The sequence below is a fragment of the Squalius cephalus genome, assembly GCF_949319135.1.
Source record: "Squalius cephalus genome assembly, chromosome: 24".
NCBI classification, from domain to species: domain Eukaryota; kingdom Metazoa; phylum Chordata; class Actinopteri; order Cypriniformes; family Leuciscidae; genus Squalius; species Squalius cephalus.
The window spans coordinates 10345276-10363392 of record NC_137145.1 but is presented as its reverse complement, the minus strand read 5'-3'; the positions used below and the strand labels follow the sequence as shown (position 1 = coordinate 10363392).

At 36.9% G+C, this 18117-nt stretch overlaps 1 protein-coding gene across 1 annotated transcript; it reads right to left on the bottom strand.

The window, feature by feature from the left end:
* Positions 1–1931: 1931 nt before the first annotated feature.
* On the bottom strand, positions 1932–17558 carry cUnh21orf91 (chromosome Un C21orf91 homolog). The gene is made up of 5 exons (XM_079860499.1): positions 17418–17558; positions 15492–15625; positions 3910–4407; positions 2934–2996; positions 1932–2130 (listed from the first exon to the last, which is right to left on the bottom strand). The coding sequence occupies exons 2-5, from the start codon at positions 15616–15618 to the stop codon at positions 1964–1966; spliced, it is 855 nt and encodes a 284-aa protein (XP_079716625.1). The 5' UTR covers positions 15619–15625; positions 17418–17558; the 3' UTR covers positions 1932–1963.
* Between the last annotated feature and the right edge of the window lie 559 nt (positions 17559–18117).

Below are 18117 nucleotides of genomic sequence, written 5' to 3'. Positions count from 1 at the left end.
TATACATTTTGTCATTCAAGTAATAACCATCTGGTTGTGTTCAGCACAATATTTCAAGAATACTTTTTTTTTTTGCAAGCATAATGAATTTACTTCACCATTCACTTTACTTAAAGTGCTTTAAGACCAGGTATCGGACAGTCCAGGGCACATTTTAGAAACAACCAACCCAGTGAATTAAAGGCAAATAATCACACAGAGGTTTAGGAAAAAATATTTTTATTAATTCATTCCCTTAAAGAAAATGTACACATCACTCCAAACAAAAACATCCAGAAATCTTCCACACTAATGGGAAGATCCACTAACAAAACAGTATTGCATAAACCGCTTTAAATGTCACATAACACAGACCACTGGAAAAACAAAAAGCAAAATAATAGCACAATAATGAATTAAGAGAAAAAGAACAAGACATCATTAACACCAACATAAGTTTAACATATGGCATACATACGCAACACACTCGAAACAAACATGAATCTCAGTCACATAGTTCATTCAGTATCTCCACAGCACACAAACATTTGGACAGTGTGCTTCATTTCATTTCATTTCATTTACTCCGACCTCCTGTGACAAATCACAGAGTGAATCATAAAAGAAAGCTTTTAAACTGCACAAAGAAACCAAACCTGACACTTCAGACACATATTGCTTCTTTTCCACAACTCATCCATAATAACTCACAGCTATAGTTTGCTGACTTTACCTTTCAGAGCATAACCAGAATGATAGATAACTCACTCGTAGAAAATAAAATATTCTTAGAAACCCCAGAGGGGTCAGTCGAATGTGCATCTCTTATAAAGAGAACGGATAATTCAAAATACCTAGCTGATTCTTTAAAACAATGTTGAGATTTACATTTTTTTTTTTTTTTAAGATTCTAGAGATAATAGACTTCATAGAACAATAATAATAAACACAGAACCATGCACACACTTCAGGGCAGCAAGTGGACAGGATTCTCTGAATGGCCACCAGATGGTGACACAGTCTGATCTAAAATCAAGGCAGCTTTGCCCTGACTGTACTTTCACTTTATGCACAGACTCTAAATGTAAGAAACTATACTATAATACCACAAGAAAACAACCTCTAAACGCTACAGAAAGGAAAACCACTTTAAAAAAAAAAGTCAAATTTGGTTTTGAATATTTGTAGCAAGCAAATAATTGTCATAAAATAAATACTGAAATAGTTACCTTGAGGTAACAAAGGCTTTGGTTAAGCATTCCTATCGTTCCAATATTAATCCCAGCACTAAATTAAGCCTAAATCAAAGTTAGGCCTGTGCTTAACATGTGTGAACTAACCATTCCATCTGAAACGTTCATGTCCAAACTGCTATTCTCTAAATCATAACCCGTGAAATGTTGTGATGCACCTATGAAATGTCAATTTGAAGAACAGCTTTAAGAGTGCAATAAAATAAATGTAAACTTCCTCTAAAGCGTTTGTGTCGTATCTCAGCACAACAGGAGAAATAAAGAGTAACGGAACAACCATAGTCATTAACAAGTTCCACTGCAATGAGCAGAGGGAGGGAAAAACTGTTAACTAAGCAACAGTTACCACAGCAACACCACAACCAATCAGCAAGCCCGAATGTGCAGGAGGAACATTGTCAGACTGATCCAAGTCTATTAACCACCCATGATCAAGTGTAGAGAGTAAACAGTGATATGAGGAGGAAAAAGCAACATATGAATGAAAAAAAAAAAAAGAGTCTTTGTAAGGTTTTAAAAACACCTCATTCTGCATAGAAACACTTTGAACAGGCCTGCAAAACACTTTCGCTTTTTAAAGTCCAGCTGAAGATTCAGCGAGGTGACACTGAACTCATTAGCACAGTGTGTGCGTTTCCGGTCCGTTTGAGCTTTGAGCTTCCGCAAGAGTCTGCTTGGAGCTGCGTTTTCTTTTTGGTCTTTGGGGGACTTAGTTGTCCCCAAAAAAGTTCTCATTCCACTGGGTTGTTGCTAGCTTTGACCCCGGCTCGCCCGATCTGGAGCCACGGCAGCTTGGCACAGTTTTTGAAGAGCTGCTCAATGGCTATGTGCCGTACATGAAGCTCTGATGAAAGAGAGTCCTTCTCCTGCACAGCTACAGAGAGCTCCTCAAACACATCTGAGGGACAAACACACAGTGTGTATTAGTTCAAGAATAATGGTAACCTACATCATAAACTTGAAATGTGCATAAGCAGGGCTCAATAATAAGGATAGCCAGCAGGCCAAAGTGCAGAACTGTCTCTTACAATTTTTATAGTTTGCATGATTTTCTTTAAGTTTTTAATGTTGTTTATGTTTGTGGTGTTTTAATATGCTTCTTCATGGGAAGCATATTTCCTGGACACTGAAAATAACACACCAATCAGTAATGTATGCCATAATTTTCCAGAAAAAGTGTTTATGAATTTATGGAGCACCTTGTATGATTGTAAAAAATGCAGAATTTACTTCTATTATTGCAAATTATCTTTGTAAAGAAAAATGTTAAAAGTAACATTTAATCTTTTTATAAGAACATTTTAAAAAAAGAAAAGAAATGACAATGAAATGTAAAATTAAATCATGTAAAAAAAAATAATGAAATGTGAAAGTAAATAATGACAAGTAAAAGTCAATAAACAAACAAATAAATAGGCAAGTAAGTAAGTGTTGGCACTAGATAAACTGTTGGCAGGTTCAGTGCCTTGACAAGATGAATAAATATCTACCACATTATTTTTTGTTGTACATACCATATTTTGCAAAGGAAATATGGTATATCACATAAAAACTTTTTTTTTTACATTTTTTATTACTAATATCAAGTCACTCTTCCATACATTATGCGTTTAGGTTAAATGGAGTAGTTCACCTCAAAAATGAAAACTGGGTATTTTTTTCTTATTTTGGGTAAGCTTTGGGTTTGAAGATCAAACTCACTTTGTATCTGTAACAGCAGCTGCTCGTTCAGCTGGTGAAGCTCCTCCACACTCATCGTCACCACTGAAACAGAAAGACAAACATTAAAGTGGGTATGAAAATCATTCTCTAGCTATGTTTTCCAAAAAAAATGAAAACTGACAAACATCTCCTTTCACAGCTGAAGGCAGATGACCTCATAACAGTCCTTGAGAAGAATTCAAATCAGATGTGCGGCTCTGAAAAGCATGTGCTGTGACCCTGATGACATATCTGTTTTTAACTGAAGCCATTTCTTTGGGTGAGATAAAAAGGAGACAAACATTGAAGAACGGAGAGAGAAATCAAGGCCTAGACTTAAGGTCTGGTGTTTTGTGGACTGTATTGACGGGAAAGATGCAGAGATACAAAGCGTCAGATAAAAGCCTAATGGTGAGGATATCGATTTCTCTCCTTCACTTTGTCAAAGACGTTACCGAGAGAATTTAAGTGAGCTCAAAACCATTCACTATGTTGCTTGATTTTGTAATGCCAACAAAACCATAGCAAATGCACTATTATTTGATCAAAAATACAGTAAAAACAGTAATATTGTGAAATGTTATTACAGTTTAAAGTAATTTTTTTATTTGAATATATTTTCAAATGTAATTTATTCCTGTGATGGCAAAGCTACATTTTCAGCATCATTACTCCAGTCTTCAGTGTCACATGATCATTCAGAAATCATTCTAATATGATATGGTGCACAAGAGGCATTTTCATATAAATGTTAAAAACAATTGTGCTTCTTAATATTTTTGTTGCAACCATGATAAAGTAAAAAAAAAAACAGCATTTATTTGAAATAGAAATGTTCTGCAACATCTTTAATGTTATTTTTGATAAATTTAACATCCTTGCTAAATAAAACCATTAATTTCTTTAAAAAAAAAAGAAAAAAAAAAAGGTACTTATCCCGAACGTTTGAACGATAGCGTATATCACAAATACTCACGTTCTTCTTGACTGTGTCCTTTGTGTCTCCTCTGTCTGGCTGTGTCTCTCTGCTCTCGGTTCTGCTGTTCTCCGGCCCATAATCCCTGGCGTGGGCCCTGCAGCAGGTCGAGGCCGAGCTCCTCTGCAGAGTGGCAGTTCAGCATGGATTTCCCATACTCCGAAACCGCCATTGACGCCTCGTCCGCCCATCGCGGTGCATAGCGGGGAACTTGAGCATCCGACTGGGGCACGAGCTTCCTACCGCCCTGCTGGGAGTGACACAGAATCTGTTTGGCCCCCCAGCGCCCAGGTGTCTCTGCGGTTAAGGAGTCTCTGTTCTGGGTGTACTGTATAATGCGGTTGATCCGCTGGCTTAGAGCCCGTTTCACGCCCTCGTATGTGCTGTGAGAGGCCTTGGCACGGGAGAGCTTCTGGTTGGCGATGAGATGGTACTTTTCGAAGCAGTCCCTATGCCCACGTAGAGACTTGGAATGCAGCAGGGTGGCGCTGGATATACCTAGTATAAAACACAAAGGAGGACACACTTAGATATTGCAATTCACTGCTTGTCATGGGCTAAACATATCATATTAAAATGCTTATCAGGTGTATATGATGGGCCTCTCTAAATATAAAGTCACATGACAACAACTGTGCCCATTTTGCTAGATTAAAAGAGGTACACATCTTAACACCCTTCAAACATTGTAAAACTCACAAGCTTGAAACAGATGCATCTATACATTTCTGAGCAAATCAGCAGCTGAAAACATCACTTCCTGTTTTGGGTCCTTGATAAGCAGAGTAGAAACACACTTCTGCCTAAAACTTAAAGTAGGCCAAGAACAAATAAAACACAGAGGCACAGAACGAGTGCTGCTGGGTGCCTTTATGTGTCGGTTTTGTGTTAGGATGTGCCATTTGTGTCAGAGCTTAGTTTTGTTCAAACATGTTTTGAGTTGTAATCATGTCAGCAGAGACTCTTGTGGGATGCACAAAGACAGACACACACTCATTTGCTTTTAAAAAGAAAAGCTGAAAATTCTGCCATTATTTAGGCTACTCTCTCTTATATTTTCCATATAACTTTCTTTCTTTTGTGGAACATGACGAAAGCCCAATGGCCAGGCCCCAAAAAACTTAAAGCACCATTTATCTCATTTGTAGAATTGTTCTAGTATTTATTTGTGCTATTGCTTGCAATTTGTTTATTTGTTCTTATTTTATAACTGACTGTTTACTGGTCTTTAATAAAGTTTGAACATTAGTTATAGGTTAGTATTTTTTTGGTGTGGTTTTCAAAAATGGATTCAAGATTTGTGAATGCCAATGGTGTCTTAAAATTTTGGTGTCATAAAAAAAGAATACAAGGGTCAAAATCAATGAAAATTTTAACTTTTTCCACTGAAAACCTAATAATCTGCCCTAGCTCTACTTCATGAGAGCAGCAGCGACATCTTATACATGAACAAAATGATTCTGATGAGTCAGATCTTTTCAGTGAATCATTTGATCCACTTTACATGGATCTGGTTTTTTTAATTCACCTCACTGACTTCATCCAGTCCGGCACAATTTCAAATTGTTTTAGAAAAAAGGTCTCAGTGAGGTCAAGTGTAGTTTTGGAGTCCACTGACTTTTACTGTGTGGACAAAAACAGTAGAAACCATCTTTAAAATATCATCTTTTGTGTTCCCAAGAAAGTCATACAAGTTTTGAACGGCATGAGGGTAAGTAAATGATGACCGGATTTTCATTTTTGGCTGAACTATCCCTTTAAGAATAAACCGAAATGAATTGGCAGCATTAAACAGTGGATTAGTCATAACCGGCGGTTTCATTTGCTTCAAGGTAACTGTGAGCTGAGGAGCCCTCACCACATACACGGTTCCAGTAATGTCTGCGCACAATGTACCACTAAACTCAAGACTTTGGGTGTCTTGCTTTAGCTTGACTCACTGTGCTTTTCTTAAGCAGAGCAGCTCACAGCTGAGAGGAGGCAAAAGCCAAATGAATTCACCGTCTTACAATAAACCAATTTCCTGCACTTCACAGCGAAGTCTGAATAACAGGAAAGAACACTGTAGAGTGCGATTATAAATAGAGGTACTGAAGGTTAGAACACACACACACGACAGGCTCTGACAGAAAACATGAGCACAAGGAGTTCTGAGTGTTTTACCTTTCACCATAAGCCAGTGCAACCCAAAAATCATTATTGTGGGAATCATGAGCCTAGCAAACAAGACCCTGAAAAAGTATGTAATACATAAGATTTTAAATGCAACTTTGATTTAATTTCTTCTATCAACATCACTGACTTATTCAAGGCTCAACAAGAGGATTATATATGTGTGTGTGTGTGTGTGTGTAATATAATATAATATAATATAATATATACACACATACGCAGTAGTCAACATTTGAAGTGGATCAAAAAAGTTCATCAAAGTTGTCCTAAGACAAGAATGGGTATTGTTCAAAATTCATGTATAACTTTGATGAAAGGTTTTGATCCACTTCAAATATTGACTACTGTAGTATATGTGTGTGCGTGTATGTATGTGTGCATCACACACAATAATAAATATTCTAATATTAATATTCTAATATTATCATTATTTTCTATAAACAACAAATGCATATTTGAATATTAAAAAAAAAAAAACTTAAAAATGTAACTCCATGACAGTATATATACATTCATAAAAACTTGCTGGGAAAAACTAAATGTGCTGCTCGCCTCAGCAAGAACCTCTGAAAAAGGCATCTAGTCAAAACACAAAATCTGTGTCAACTTGCAAATAACTGATTTCCATATCTAGCTGATGTCTGAAAGCAGACAGAGAAGAAGTGTTCTGAATCAAACCCTTTGGTGATGAAATACTCAATGGTGCTTGTGTAATACTCTGGCCTCAACAACAACCACAACAAGAAGCAAGAGTCTCTCGGTAAGAACGACAAGAACGGAGATTGAGACAAGAAAAGAAAGGAGGCCTTGTAATCCGTGTTACTACTTAGAAACAGCACCAACGAGATTAGCCGATTTACCAAGGGTGAAGGTGGGGGTCGCTGTCATGGAAACGGTAATCTTATCAAGTGCAAACTATGTCATTTGACTTTTCATTGTTCCATTAAATCACCATTTCACTCATATATTCCTCACTTTAGATAATCAGAGCATTCAATTAAATCATAAACAACCTTCAAATACACTATGTACTCCCCAATCCAATGTACAGTTATAACTGTTCTTGTTCAGTATTTTCAATGATAATGATTGTGCACTGCAAAATATTACAAATGTGTTCTCAATCTGGCGCTCATATATTGAGAAATGTTTCAATTCTTCAAATAAAATGATTCAGCTACTGAATCAGCCTGTTCTTCCTGTCTCATGCAGGTTAATTCACAATCATGTGGGCTGCTTCTGCTTTATGAAGAAAGGACACTGGATCCTTGACACACTTCAGTGTGTGTGTGTGTGTGTGTGTGTCTGTGTCTGTGTCTGTGTCTGTGTGTGTGTGTGTGTGTGTGTGTGTGTGTGTGTGTGTGTGTGTGTGTGTGTGTGTGTGTGTGTGTGTGTGTGCGCGTGCAGGGAATGGGCACGTGGGGTAATAGTGAAACCGCCATGCCCAAAACAGCACCTCATGGTCAAAACTGGAGCACGGACAACAGCTGCAGTGATTGACATGGAGGCGTCACGTCACCCACAACAGAATAAATATAGCTGTTCATATATCATATATCCTGTTCCTACAGAAGCAATCACCCACTACAGACCAGAGTAAAATATATCCCTTGGATTAGGATTAAAAAGCTCTTCAAGGCACGAGTAGAACCATAAAGGCAGGGATGCTGTTTGGATGAAAAAATTAAAAGTAGGGCTGTACAATTAATCAAATTACATTACTGTAAATATTAAAAGCGCAAAAAGTCTAGTAACGCTTGTGGTGTGTACAGCATCTGCTGTCTCACTATATGAGGACATGAACACATGAACTTTATCTCCAGAGCTGCTCTGAGAGTCACTACACCATTTCATTTGTAAAACTATTGTCATATCATAAAGACATAGAAACTCAAAAGGTCTTTATGACAAGCCATCAAAATAAATGTTTGGTTTAACTTGAAGAAATTGTGACAGAAATATATTACTATTGTCAAGTCAAGTATATTTGTATAGTGCTTTTCACAATACAGATTGTATCAAAGCAGCTTCACAGTATTAAATTAAAATAATACAACAAGGTTTGCTTCTAGTGGAATTTATTGATTGATAAAATTAAAATTAAATATCCTCAAAATATCCCCAACTGAGCAAGCCAAAGGCAACAGTTATAGAGTAGCCCTACATAAAGGCCTGTTCATGCAATAAAGATTAAAACAAAAAAAAAGGCATTACAATGTATAGCGTTTGCTTGCATAAAAGATATAGAACACAAAAATTGAGTATAATAGTGAACTGAGCATTGATCAATTATTTTAGGAAAGTAGACCACGCAGCATACAAACATTGAAAACAAGAACAGTGTAAAACATTTCCCATGAGCATATGCTGGAAAAAACCTGCTGTGAGGCAATTTATGAAGGTAATACTGTCATCCTACATTACCTATGAGGATGTGTTTTCCCTAATGCCTCCATTTCAAAGGGCAGAAATATTGCTGAAAGCCTCCGATTACTATGGAGCATGGAGAAGCATTACTCAAATGGAAAGCTTGCCGAGCAAGAAAAGCGCAGTCAGCAAATCAGCTCTCATCCACCATGCAGACTGCATGTAACTTTAGTGTCAAGAGGTCAAACTAGTGTACTATCTTACATCGATCAGTTAGGGTAGTCAATATACATAAATGAGCACAGGAAAAACTAGAAACATCTCGAGCACACAAGTACAAGCAAACAAGCGACACACATTGAGTTTCAGCATTGTTTTTGTGTGGTGCTCCAAGTATCAGTTTTCCAGCCATTCACTGGGCTGATGTACACAAGCTCAAATTCCACTGCTCTTACGTAAAAGGATGAGAGAGACGGCCTGTGTCTGCTGCGGGGAAACCGTTAGTCCTGAGTGAGTGTGCTCGGCAGAGCAAGAAACCAGCCAGCCATCAAGGTCTTTCAGGGCCAGTAGAAAAGAAGAGCGGGCAGAGTCCGACACTACAGTGTGATGAGAATAAAACCATTAAATAGAATGGCCTTGAAAAAACAAAGACGAACATGATACCTTAAATCTTGCAGTTTGGTGAGGAGAGGTATGTTAACTTACTACTTCTCTACACAATCCGACAATAGACTTGGTGAGGGGGAAAATATCCCATAGAGAGTCCCATAGACTCTCATTAACAGTGGGACCAGAGCCTGATCTAAGGACAAGAATATCAGAGAGATGGGACAAAGACTTGACGGTGCACTCATATGACTATGAATGGGAGAAAGTGCAATGCGCGATATGGTGGAATAAGTCTCGCCTTCTAAATAAAAGAGCTAACCGCGCCAATTGATAAAGTAATTGCATCACAGCTGCCGTTAGAAGCTTCCTATAGAAACAGTCAGTGTTCTGCGCATTGGCTGGTCAAGCCTAAAAAAATGATGTTTTTTTGGCATGATTGAGCGTTTGGAAACTAAATTTATGAGACAGTTGTTGTCAGATATCACTGGCGATTTCAAATATGGAATTTATTCGTACGCTTGGTGAACAGCTTTGGAGAATTTTATGTTTCCCCATTCAAAGAGATATGAGCTGTACATGCATGACTGAAATAGCTCCCGAGAGGCGTTTCAAAGATGGCTGCCGACGCTGAGTGAAATTACTTGCCGTAAAGGGACTTTGGTTGGGATCTTAGGCTCCTTTGACCCCTAGCAACCACCCAGAACACACTAGCATCATGGCAACGACTTTTGCATAAGGAAGCAGCATTAGAAATCGTATTCTATAATATTTCTATTGCCAGGCTTGCATCTGTCAGAGCCAATTCTCCGTCTCTGAAACATACAAGCTAAAATTACAGAATACAGAAATTAATACTTTAATTCAACAAGAAAGCGTTAAATTTATCAAAAATAACAGTAAAGTCATTTATAATAATAAAAAATATATATATTTCAATTAAATGCTGTTCTTTTGACCATTCTATTCATCAAAAAATCCTGAACAAATTATCAGTTTCAACAAAAATATTAAACTATTTTCAACATTGTTAAGAAACGTTTCTTGAGCACCAAATCAGCATATTAGTATGATTTCTGAAGGATCATGTGACACTGAAGGCTGGAGTAATGATGCTGAAAATTCAGCTTTGCCATCACAAATAAATTACATTTTCGAATATTTTACTATATTACTGTTTTTATTGCATCAAATAAATGCAGCCTTGGTGAGCTTTCGAAAATAATCATATCATCGCACCAGCTTTTGTTAATTATGTAATAAAACAGTCTAAGTCTAGAACTAAAGCAAAATACACAAGGAACACTTCATATCATGCAATAAACGGCATACACTGTCACTGTAATACAAGGCAAGCAACTGATGTTAAAAAGTCAAAACTTCCATGAAACATTTCCCAAGCTATTCCATCAGCTCTAGACAGCATGAATCAAAGTGCTATTAAAATCTGGCTGCCGCAGTTATTTCTTACATAAGAAAAGATGCAGCTCTACAGGAATCCATTTTCGAACAATACAAGACCCTCGTACATCCAGCCAAAATGTACATTCTGATCTGCAATCTCCGCCAGTCTTTCCTTATGTGGTGTGCATTTCTTGCAACAAGCATTTCAGCTAAAAACTAACCACTCTGAAATCTTTCAGCTTCTTTGTGTGCTGGAGGACATGTTTAACAGCAAAGGACTTCCTGTGTGCGTGTTCTCAACATGAATGCACAGATTAATGATGCAAGATATATCGGTCACCATATCGGTGTCGGCCAATATAGGTTCATTTTTAATGTTATTGGCTCGATAAGAAAATTTGTCTGATACATTGAAGCCGATAAATAATGGATTATTGCCTTCAGCTAAGAGGTTACATAAAATTATGAGAACACTACGGTAAAAGAATGTTGTGAATTCTATGTTAGCCCGTGTTTTATTGCGTTTTACAGGATAAGGGCATCCACAACAGAGTTACACCTTCATGACTAGCACAGTTAAGTTTGGTTTTGGTGTTGTGCCGAATTCTAACCCCCGCTAGATTATTACCCCCCCTGAGTCCCCAGTATAGGTAGGTTTAGGATTAGGTGTGGGGATTGGGATGGGGTTAGGATTAGGCAACCAGGTAACGGCATCAACGAGGGGGAAATAACTTGGCGAGGAGTTAAAATTTTGCACAACACCAGCAATCATCTTTAGCTTCAGAGATTGCAGCTCAAACAGCAATGCACGACATTAATGACTTTGATTGGGATTGTCATATACAGAACATCATAATGAAAAAACTATAGAAATAAAACGCTGTGAATTCTTTGGGTTTAGTTGCCATGTTTCAGTGCGTTGTTACGGGAAGAGTGCATCCACAACAGGAGTTACACATTCTGACTAGCATGTAACTTAGCTCAAGTTCACTTGTGCATTCGTGTCATTTTGTGCAGATATAAGTTGTAATATTATGTTTATAAATATCTGATTAATCTCATGGATGCGTGTCTTGTGAGTTAATTAGACCGCTAACAAAGCGGTCTACTACTAATATATATATATATATATATACACACACACACACACACATACATATATATATATATATATATATATATACACATTAGGGCTGTCAAACGATTAATCGCGATTAATCGCATCCAAAATAAAAGTTTGTTTTTACATAATACATGTGTGTGTACGGTGTATAATTATTTTCTATATATAAATACACACACATGCATGTATATATTTAAGAAATATTTGCACGTATATACTGTGTATATATTTATAGTATATATAAATATTTTATATATAAATAACACATTTTCTTAAATATATATGCATGTGTGTGTATTTATATATAGAAAATAATTATACTCCGTACACAGACATAAATTATGTAAACACAAACTTTTATTTTGGATGCGATTAATCGTGATTAATCGTTTGACAGCCCTAATATACATGCATATACACACAAGAAAGTTGGCCAAGTTTTTATTTTTAAAACTTGAACTGGTTCAAACTAGGCTACTGTACTGCATATGTTTGTTTAATGTAGAAGTGCTTAGGACATGGCTTTTAAAGGTGAGACTTTTGTTTTTCTAATCAGGCTCTTAAAAATTACATAAAATTTGGATTTAGATTTATCGGCCAACATATCGGTTATCAGCTTTCAAATATAAAGAATTATCGGTACTGGCAAAAATGTTCAAATCGGTGCATCCCTAGCACAGATATAACGGTTATAATATAACTGTTAATGTCGTCATTTCTTTCTCTCTGTGCTTGGAGAACCTGCTCTGAGGAAACAGAAAAGCAGAACTGCACAGCATGTGCGACATATGTAAAAGTGGCGATATAAAAATAGCCACTGAAAGTACCTCTTCTGCTACAAACACAAAACATTTGAACCAAAAAAAAATTACCCAAATTTGTCGTTGGGCTGTCTAAAGAATAAATAGAGGAGGAGAAATGAATACGTAGGGGGAAAAAATGCGGGGGTGAAGAACGAACAAGTCTGGTTACATCGGAAGCCAGAATGTTTTATTGAGGGTATGCAGGTGTGCGAGCAGGTGTGGGCAAATGAGCATTCAGGTCTAAACATGCACAGTCAGCTTGTGCTTGTTTACCCACGCCGGGAATGTTAGAGTGTATTGTTAGTGGGAAGAGAATGCAACTCAGTGGTAAACAGCCAATCAGAAAAGGAATAACCTGTGAGCGAGTATTGTCAGGCCTGTCAGTGTCATGAGGCCCTCTCATGGGTCCACGAGTGCTGTTGTGCAACACTCTGCCATTCTGTGGTGTATCACTCATGACATACCGCTGCCTGCAGCTCACCATCATGCCTGGGCGATTGTGTGCTGCCCGGCCAGATCACTCATGCACTCTTCTGTTAAATATTCAAGAGCGGTAACCTTCTATCGCAGGCATGAATATTCAGTGTGTCTAATTCGTGAGCTCGGGGCTGTGAGTGGACCCAGCCCTTCGATGGAGTCACAGATGATTTCTTCTCCAGCTCAAATCCAGACGCTTCATAAACTGGGATTATGCATGTCACAGATAAGCAGATAAATCACAGAAAAGCGTTTGCAAAAATGACAGCCTGTCTGAATGATCCCTAATTTTTGAGATGGTCTGGATTGAAAATGCATTGCAGTTGAAATTTCAAGGTAGAAGAATACAAAAATAAACAGAATAAATAGAGGAAGGGAGGTACAAAAAAGACTGATGATGATGTTTATTTTTCAAGTGACATTCTCAGGAGACATTGTTAGTACACCACACTGTGTTACACAATACAACAAGGCTTCCAGAAGACAAACACCTGACATTACAAATGCAAGGGTCATTATGCATAGTTCCCAGGTATGTAATAGAATCCACTAGTCATGCTTTGACAACCTGACCTAGAATGGCCATTGACCCAACACAACCACAGAATGAACGTACAGGCCTTTACTGGCAGGACGTGACACACTGAATCAATGCTAGAAAATAAAGCCACAATAAAAGCAAAACTAGAGATACACTAGAGATGCATAGAGAAAATTCTGGCCGATACCTATACAACTATCATTTTAATGTAACAGTTGATAACCAATAATTATCATATTTTAACTAGGGTTTTCAAGGTACCAGAATGTTCAATACCAGTAAAATTCCGCAGTTCTCATTAACTATTTCAGTACCAGAGCAAAAACTGCTGATTTAAGAACTTTTAAAAAATGTGTCTCATTTTGTCTCGTCTGTTGGTCAGCAATCATCACAGTTTTTTATTCAATCGCGCATATAAACAGAAGAGAACGAAAGGTTGTCAATCTCTAAAGCGCAAGCTCACTGAATTCTGCGCTCTCATGAAAAATCCCATTATAATAAAAAAAAAAAAACGGTCTTAATTGTACGATGAATCTTTACACCGTGTTGGTTAAAATCAAAGGATTCATGAGCATTTGTAATACTTTTTTGGGAGCAAATGCAATACTGAAACAATTTTTCTCCCATCTCCTATTTTTGCCATCACCATGTCCTCTTAGGTACAAACCTGGGAATCCTTTCCTACAAATTCCTGTTTAGAGATTTAGTCCCAACTCCCAACTCCCAACTGTGAAACCTGATAATCATGTAATTAACTGAAACTGACGCTAGTGCTGCATGATTAATTGGTAATCGCAATGTCATCACAGAACTACTGGGATAAAAGTTTATAGTTTGGATATAAACACTCTACGGTAGAGATCAAAATCATCTTTTGAAAGTAACTTGGCGCTTGAAATAACGCTTGCATCATTAAGCTACATCTTTACGCTACCAGGTGGCGACAAGTGTCTGTTAAAAATATAATTTGTTATTGAATCATTGATTCAAGAGATTCGTTCAAAATTCGCTTGCTAATTCATCCAGTAATGAAACAAGTATTTATAAGTGAGTCATTGAATCATTCATTCAAACCATTTATTAAAATAATTCATTTAGATTAATTAAACATTTGAAAGACTGCAGCAATTAACATTTTGTCAGAACCTCTAGTCAATTACATGTTATTTTGTTAAGTTGTCTGTTCCGAATCGTGATCTGTTTGTAAAAAAAAAAAAAAAGTATTCTTTATCCAGAATTGTGCAGCTCTAACTGACACCACATAAAAAAAGCCACAAAGCTAAAATTTAATTCATCACAACATTATTACACAGAGTATGGAAAATTGACATTCATTTTGAGTTTTCTAAAGACTATATTTAACATTTTTTTATTATTATTATTTACTTTAAGGGAGTGTAAGTGCAACATAAATTTAAAACAATTAAATTGCACAAATAAACATCCAATCCTGACCTATACAGACAAAAATACAGACAAAACCAGATATGGTATCGATATATTGAGCGTCTCAAAACAAAATGACACTTTAGCTTCTAATTAATGTCTAATCATGCTCCCAAACCTCAGAATCCTCATCTATAATTAAAAACTTCCTGTTTAGCAATTCCTTCATAACTTCATAACTGAAACCTGAGAATCACATTACAGAAACTAACAACAGAAAACTCCAAACAAAGGCATGCAGTTCCAGAGAAAATTCTTTATACCCAAGATGCCTACATCCTGCCATGACGATGTAATACTATTTGAAACACACATTTTTTTGGTGGTGGGGGGGAGGTTCAGAGCAAAACATGACAGCTGCAGAGAACAAAAGTGCCACTCCAATGAGGCCCCTCAGGAAACACTAGTCAACCCTTAATAAGCAGAGCGTTAATTAGATGCCAAAGTGGCACTTCAAACGCTCCAGTTCACTTTTTTGAGCAGCACACGAAGCGGCGGAACAAAAGGCTCGCTAATACATGAATGAGTGGGATATGCATGGGCGGATAAAGAAAGAAGTTTTACTCATTTATAATTAGCATAATCTGACCCAGAACTGGCAAGTTGAGGACATTAAAATGCTTATACCAAAAACTATTCTTACCCTCAATGCTCAGTTCAAAGCACACATGGCAGAAGGAAAGCGTTCCTGTGTCCGTTTCTAGTTTACAGATGCTGCAGATGTTGTCATCGTTCAGGTCTATGTTCACAAAGTGCTCCTCTTCCTCCATGATGCCTCTGCAAAGAAAACAGAACAATAACAGTTAGGCTATTCAATAAGTTTAATCTCACTTTAGTGCCTTTTGAGATTGATGCATAAAATATACTGTGGACAATCGCTACTACCCAGGTCCCTTAATCGTAAAATTTGCTGCTCACATTCAGGTCTCAGGAACAGGCCAACAGATGAGCAAGAGAATTGTTTTGTCCCATATAAACTTAACGCAATATCAAGATAAGGTAAAAGAAACACACAGAGACGCAATCATATTAACAAGACAGATAAGCAAACATTCACAACACAGCAGGCGTTGGAAGTTGCTGTGCTTCTGTAATTTATAATGGACAGTTTTACAACTGTCTCTTTCATGGGAGCCACTTGGATTCCTGTGAAGCCAAAGGACTTTAGTGTTCAGTGTTTACACACAACTAAATTCCCTTTGCTCAAGCTTTACATAAAGCCTCCTTCCAGAATGTCACAGTCTGTTGAGTGGACAAATTTGGTTACAATCTGTAGATAATCATGACTCTGTCTGTCCATCACAGCCTGCTATCGCATAAAACTATTTCATAATCATACTGTAAACAATTCAACACACAAAAATATTTATATATAGCCTACACTTTCCAGTCCTCTGTGATTATTGGATAAAGATTATTAAAAATCCTTTTTGTTTCATTGAAAATAGACAAAAAAAAAAAAGATTAGCTCACAATGACTTAAAAGCAAGTTTTAGTCTATATTACAGTAATATTTTTCCAATTTAATATTTTAGAGGATTAACATGGCATAACTAGAAACTAATAATTACATTTACTATAGACATTTCTTTGACTTTTAGGATTTAATTACTTTTCCCAAGGGTTTACAGTTCTCTGGTATGTTCTCTTACTTTGGGAAGCCTATATAAACAAATGTATCATTTTTTTCAACTAAGCTAAAAAGACCCTAAAGATATCTTCTTGAACACTGTTTCCTTAGATCAAATATTTCTTTCTAGTTCTTTGTTGATACCACAGACAGATGAAACAGAACAGTTCAAAGCTGTGTCAAGCGTGGGATCATGTTGAACTTCATCTGATTGTGAAAGTGTTTAAACTGCATAACCTAAGAACAAGACTCTGTGGCTGTGTCTCAAAACCTAATGTGCTGCCTAGTCAGCTCAAAAGTGCTGCACATGTCAATAATGGCCACAAATGTTGCCAGCATACTATGTTATGAGACACAGCCTTGTGGGACAATTTACTTTAGGTAATTTGTTCAAATTGCACAAAATTGACTATAACATTTTGTGAATAGCCTATTTGTTGATATGCACGTGAACGTTGTAAATGTAACGTTAGCTGAAAACCAGAAGACAAATGGACCAAATCAAACCAAACCTTAACGTGTAGAATTGACATTTACATAATCAACAAAAAGCTATCAACATATTTCAGAGGGATTTCATACCAGTTTAATGTATAATGTAACTTTATATGGTGACAAAGAGCATCATTATCATTTTAGTTTAAAGTGAGCAGAAGTTAACCAAAGCTTGAGGATTTCCACTACTTAAACACACATATTTTGATATACCTGTAGACAAAAACCCTTATTAACACAACACTATATGACAAAATACTTTAAATACAGTTTTCAAGACATTCTGCGTTGGAATATAACGATAACGTTCAACGTTACCTCTAGACGAAACACCAGCATTGACCCGTTATCTAGCGGCGTATCTATTTCTCATTAAAAATCCCCTGAAAACGTCACATTCTCGAAAAACAGACGATACCTACAGAACATATCGACGTTTATTACCTTAATAGTTACGTTGTCAGAAGAAATTTCAAGACAATCCAGGCTGACCTTAGAGGTAAGCCACGCTGGTACAGCGGCGGGTGTTGTTATTGAAGCAAACGGCAAGCAGCTACAAGTACAGCAGCGACAAAAGAAGAATGCTCTAGACGCGAATCAAGCCACTCTAGTGGAAGCCCAATGTTCGATCACGTGCTGTGCATTCGCGCTTCTGATTGGTTCTGTTATTTTGTTTGCTCTTGGCACGCAGACACGCTGTTAGCAATACCAAAGTCTCTTTTAATGATATTTCTGTAGTCTTTGGCAATACGTACTGTTCTGTTACTATAACCGTTACTGTACTACAGTACTACTACTCTGGTATATGGTTCTACTCCGTCCACTAAAGCAGAGTGGAAAGACTAGACTAGTCATTACGTTCACCCATGTAGAGGGTGGGTGAGGGTAACATTTCAGATTCATTACTTTTATGAGGGGTTAGTTACAACATTTTTGCTGTACATTATCGACTTTTGGTATTTGTTAATTACTTACAAACATACAAACTCAGGTGAATAAGTTGAGAGTGAGTTGCTGCTCAATATATAATAAGATAAAAAAGGCACAGATAACTTAAATAGTTGATATAGTAGGCCTTAAATATTATACAATTTATGGCATTCAAATAGTGCTGCTATTTATTATATACATATTACCCTTGTGT

What these genes read in the sequence shown, in the direction of transcription:
- cUnh21orf91 (XM_079860499.1), bottom strand. Translation starts at nt 15,618, where the DNA reads ATGGAGGAAGAGGAGCACTTTGTGAACATAGACCTGAACGATGACAAC. An exon ending in CTTTGAACTGAGCATTGAGG is followed by an intron (nt 4,408 to 15,491) that starts GTAAGAATAGTT and finishes GTTTTATACTAG; the next exon opens with GTATATCCAGCGCCACCCTG. An exon ending in AGGACACAGTCAAGAAGAAC is followed by an intron (nt 2,997 to 3,909) that starts GTGAGTATTTGT and finishes TTTCTGTTTCAG; the next exon opens with TGGTGACGATGAGTGTGGAG.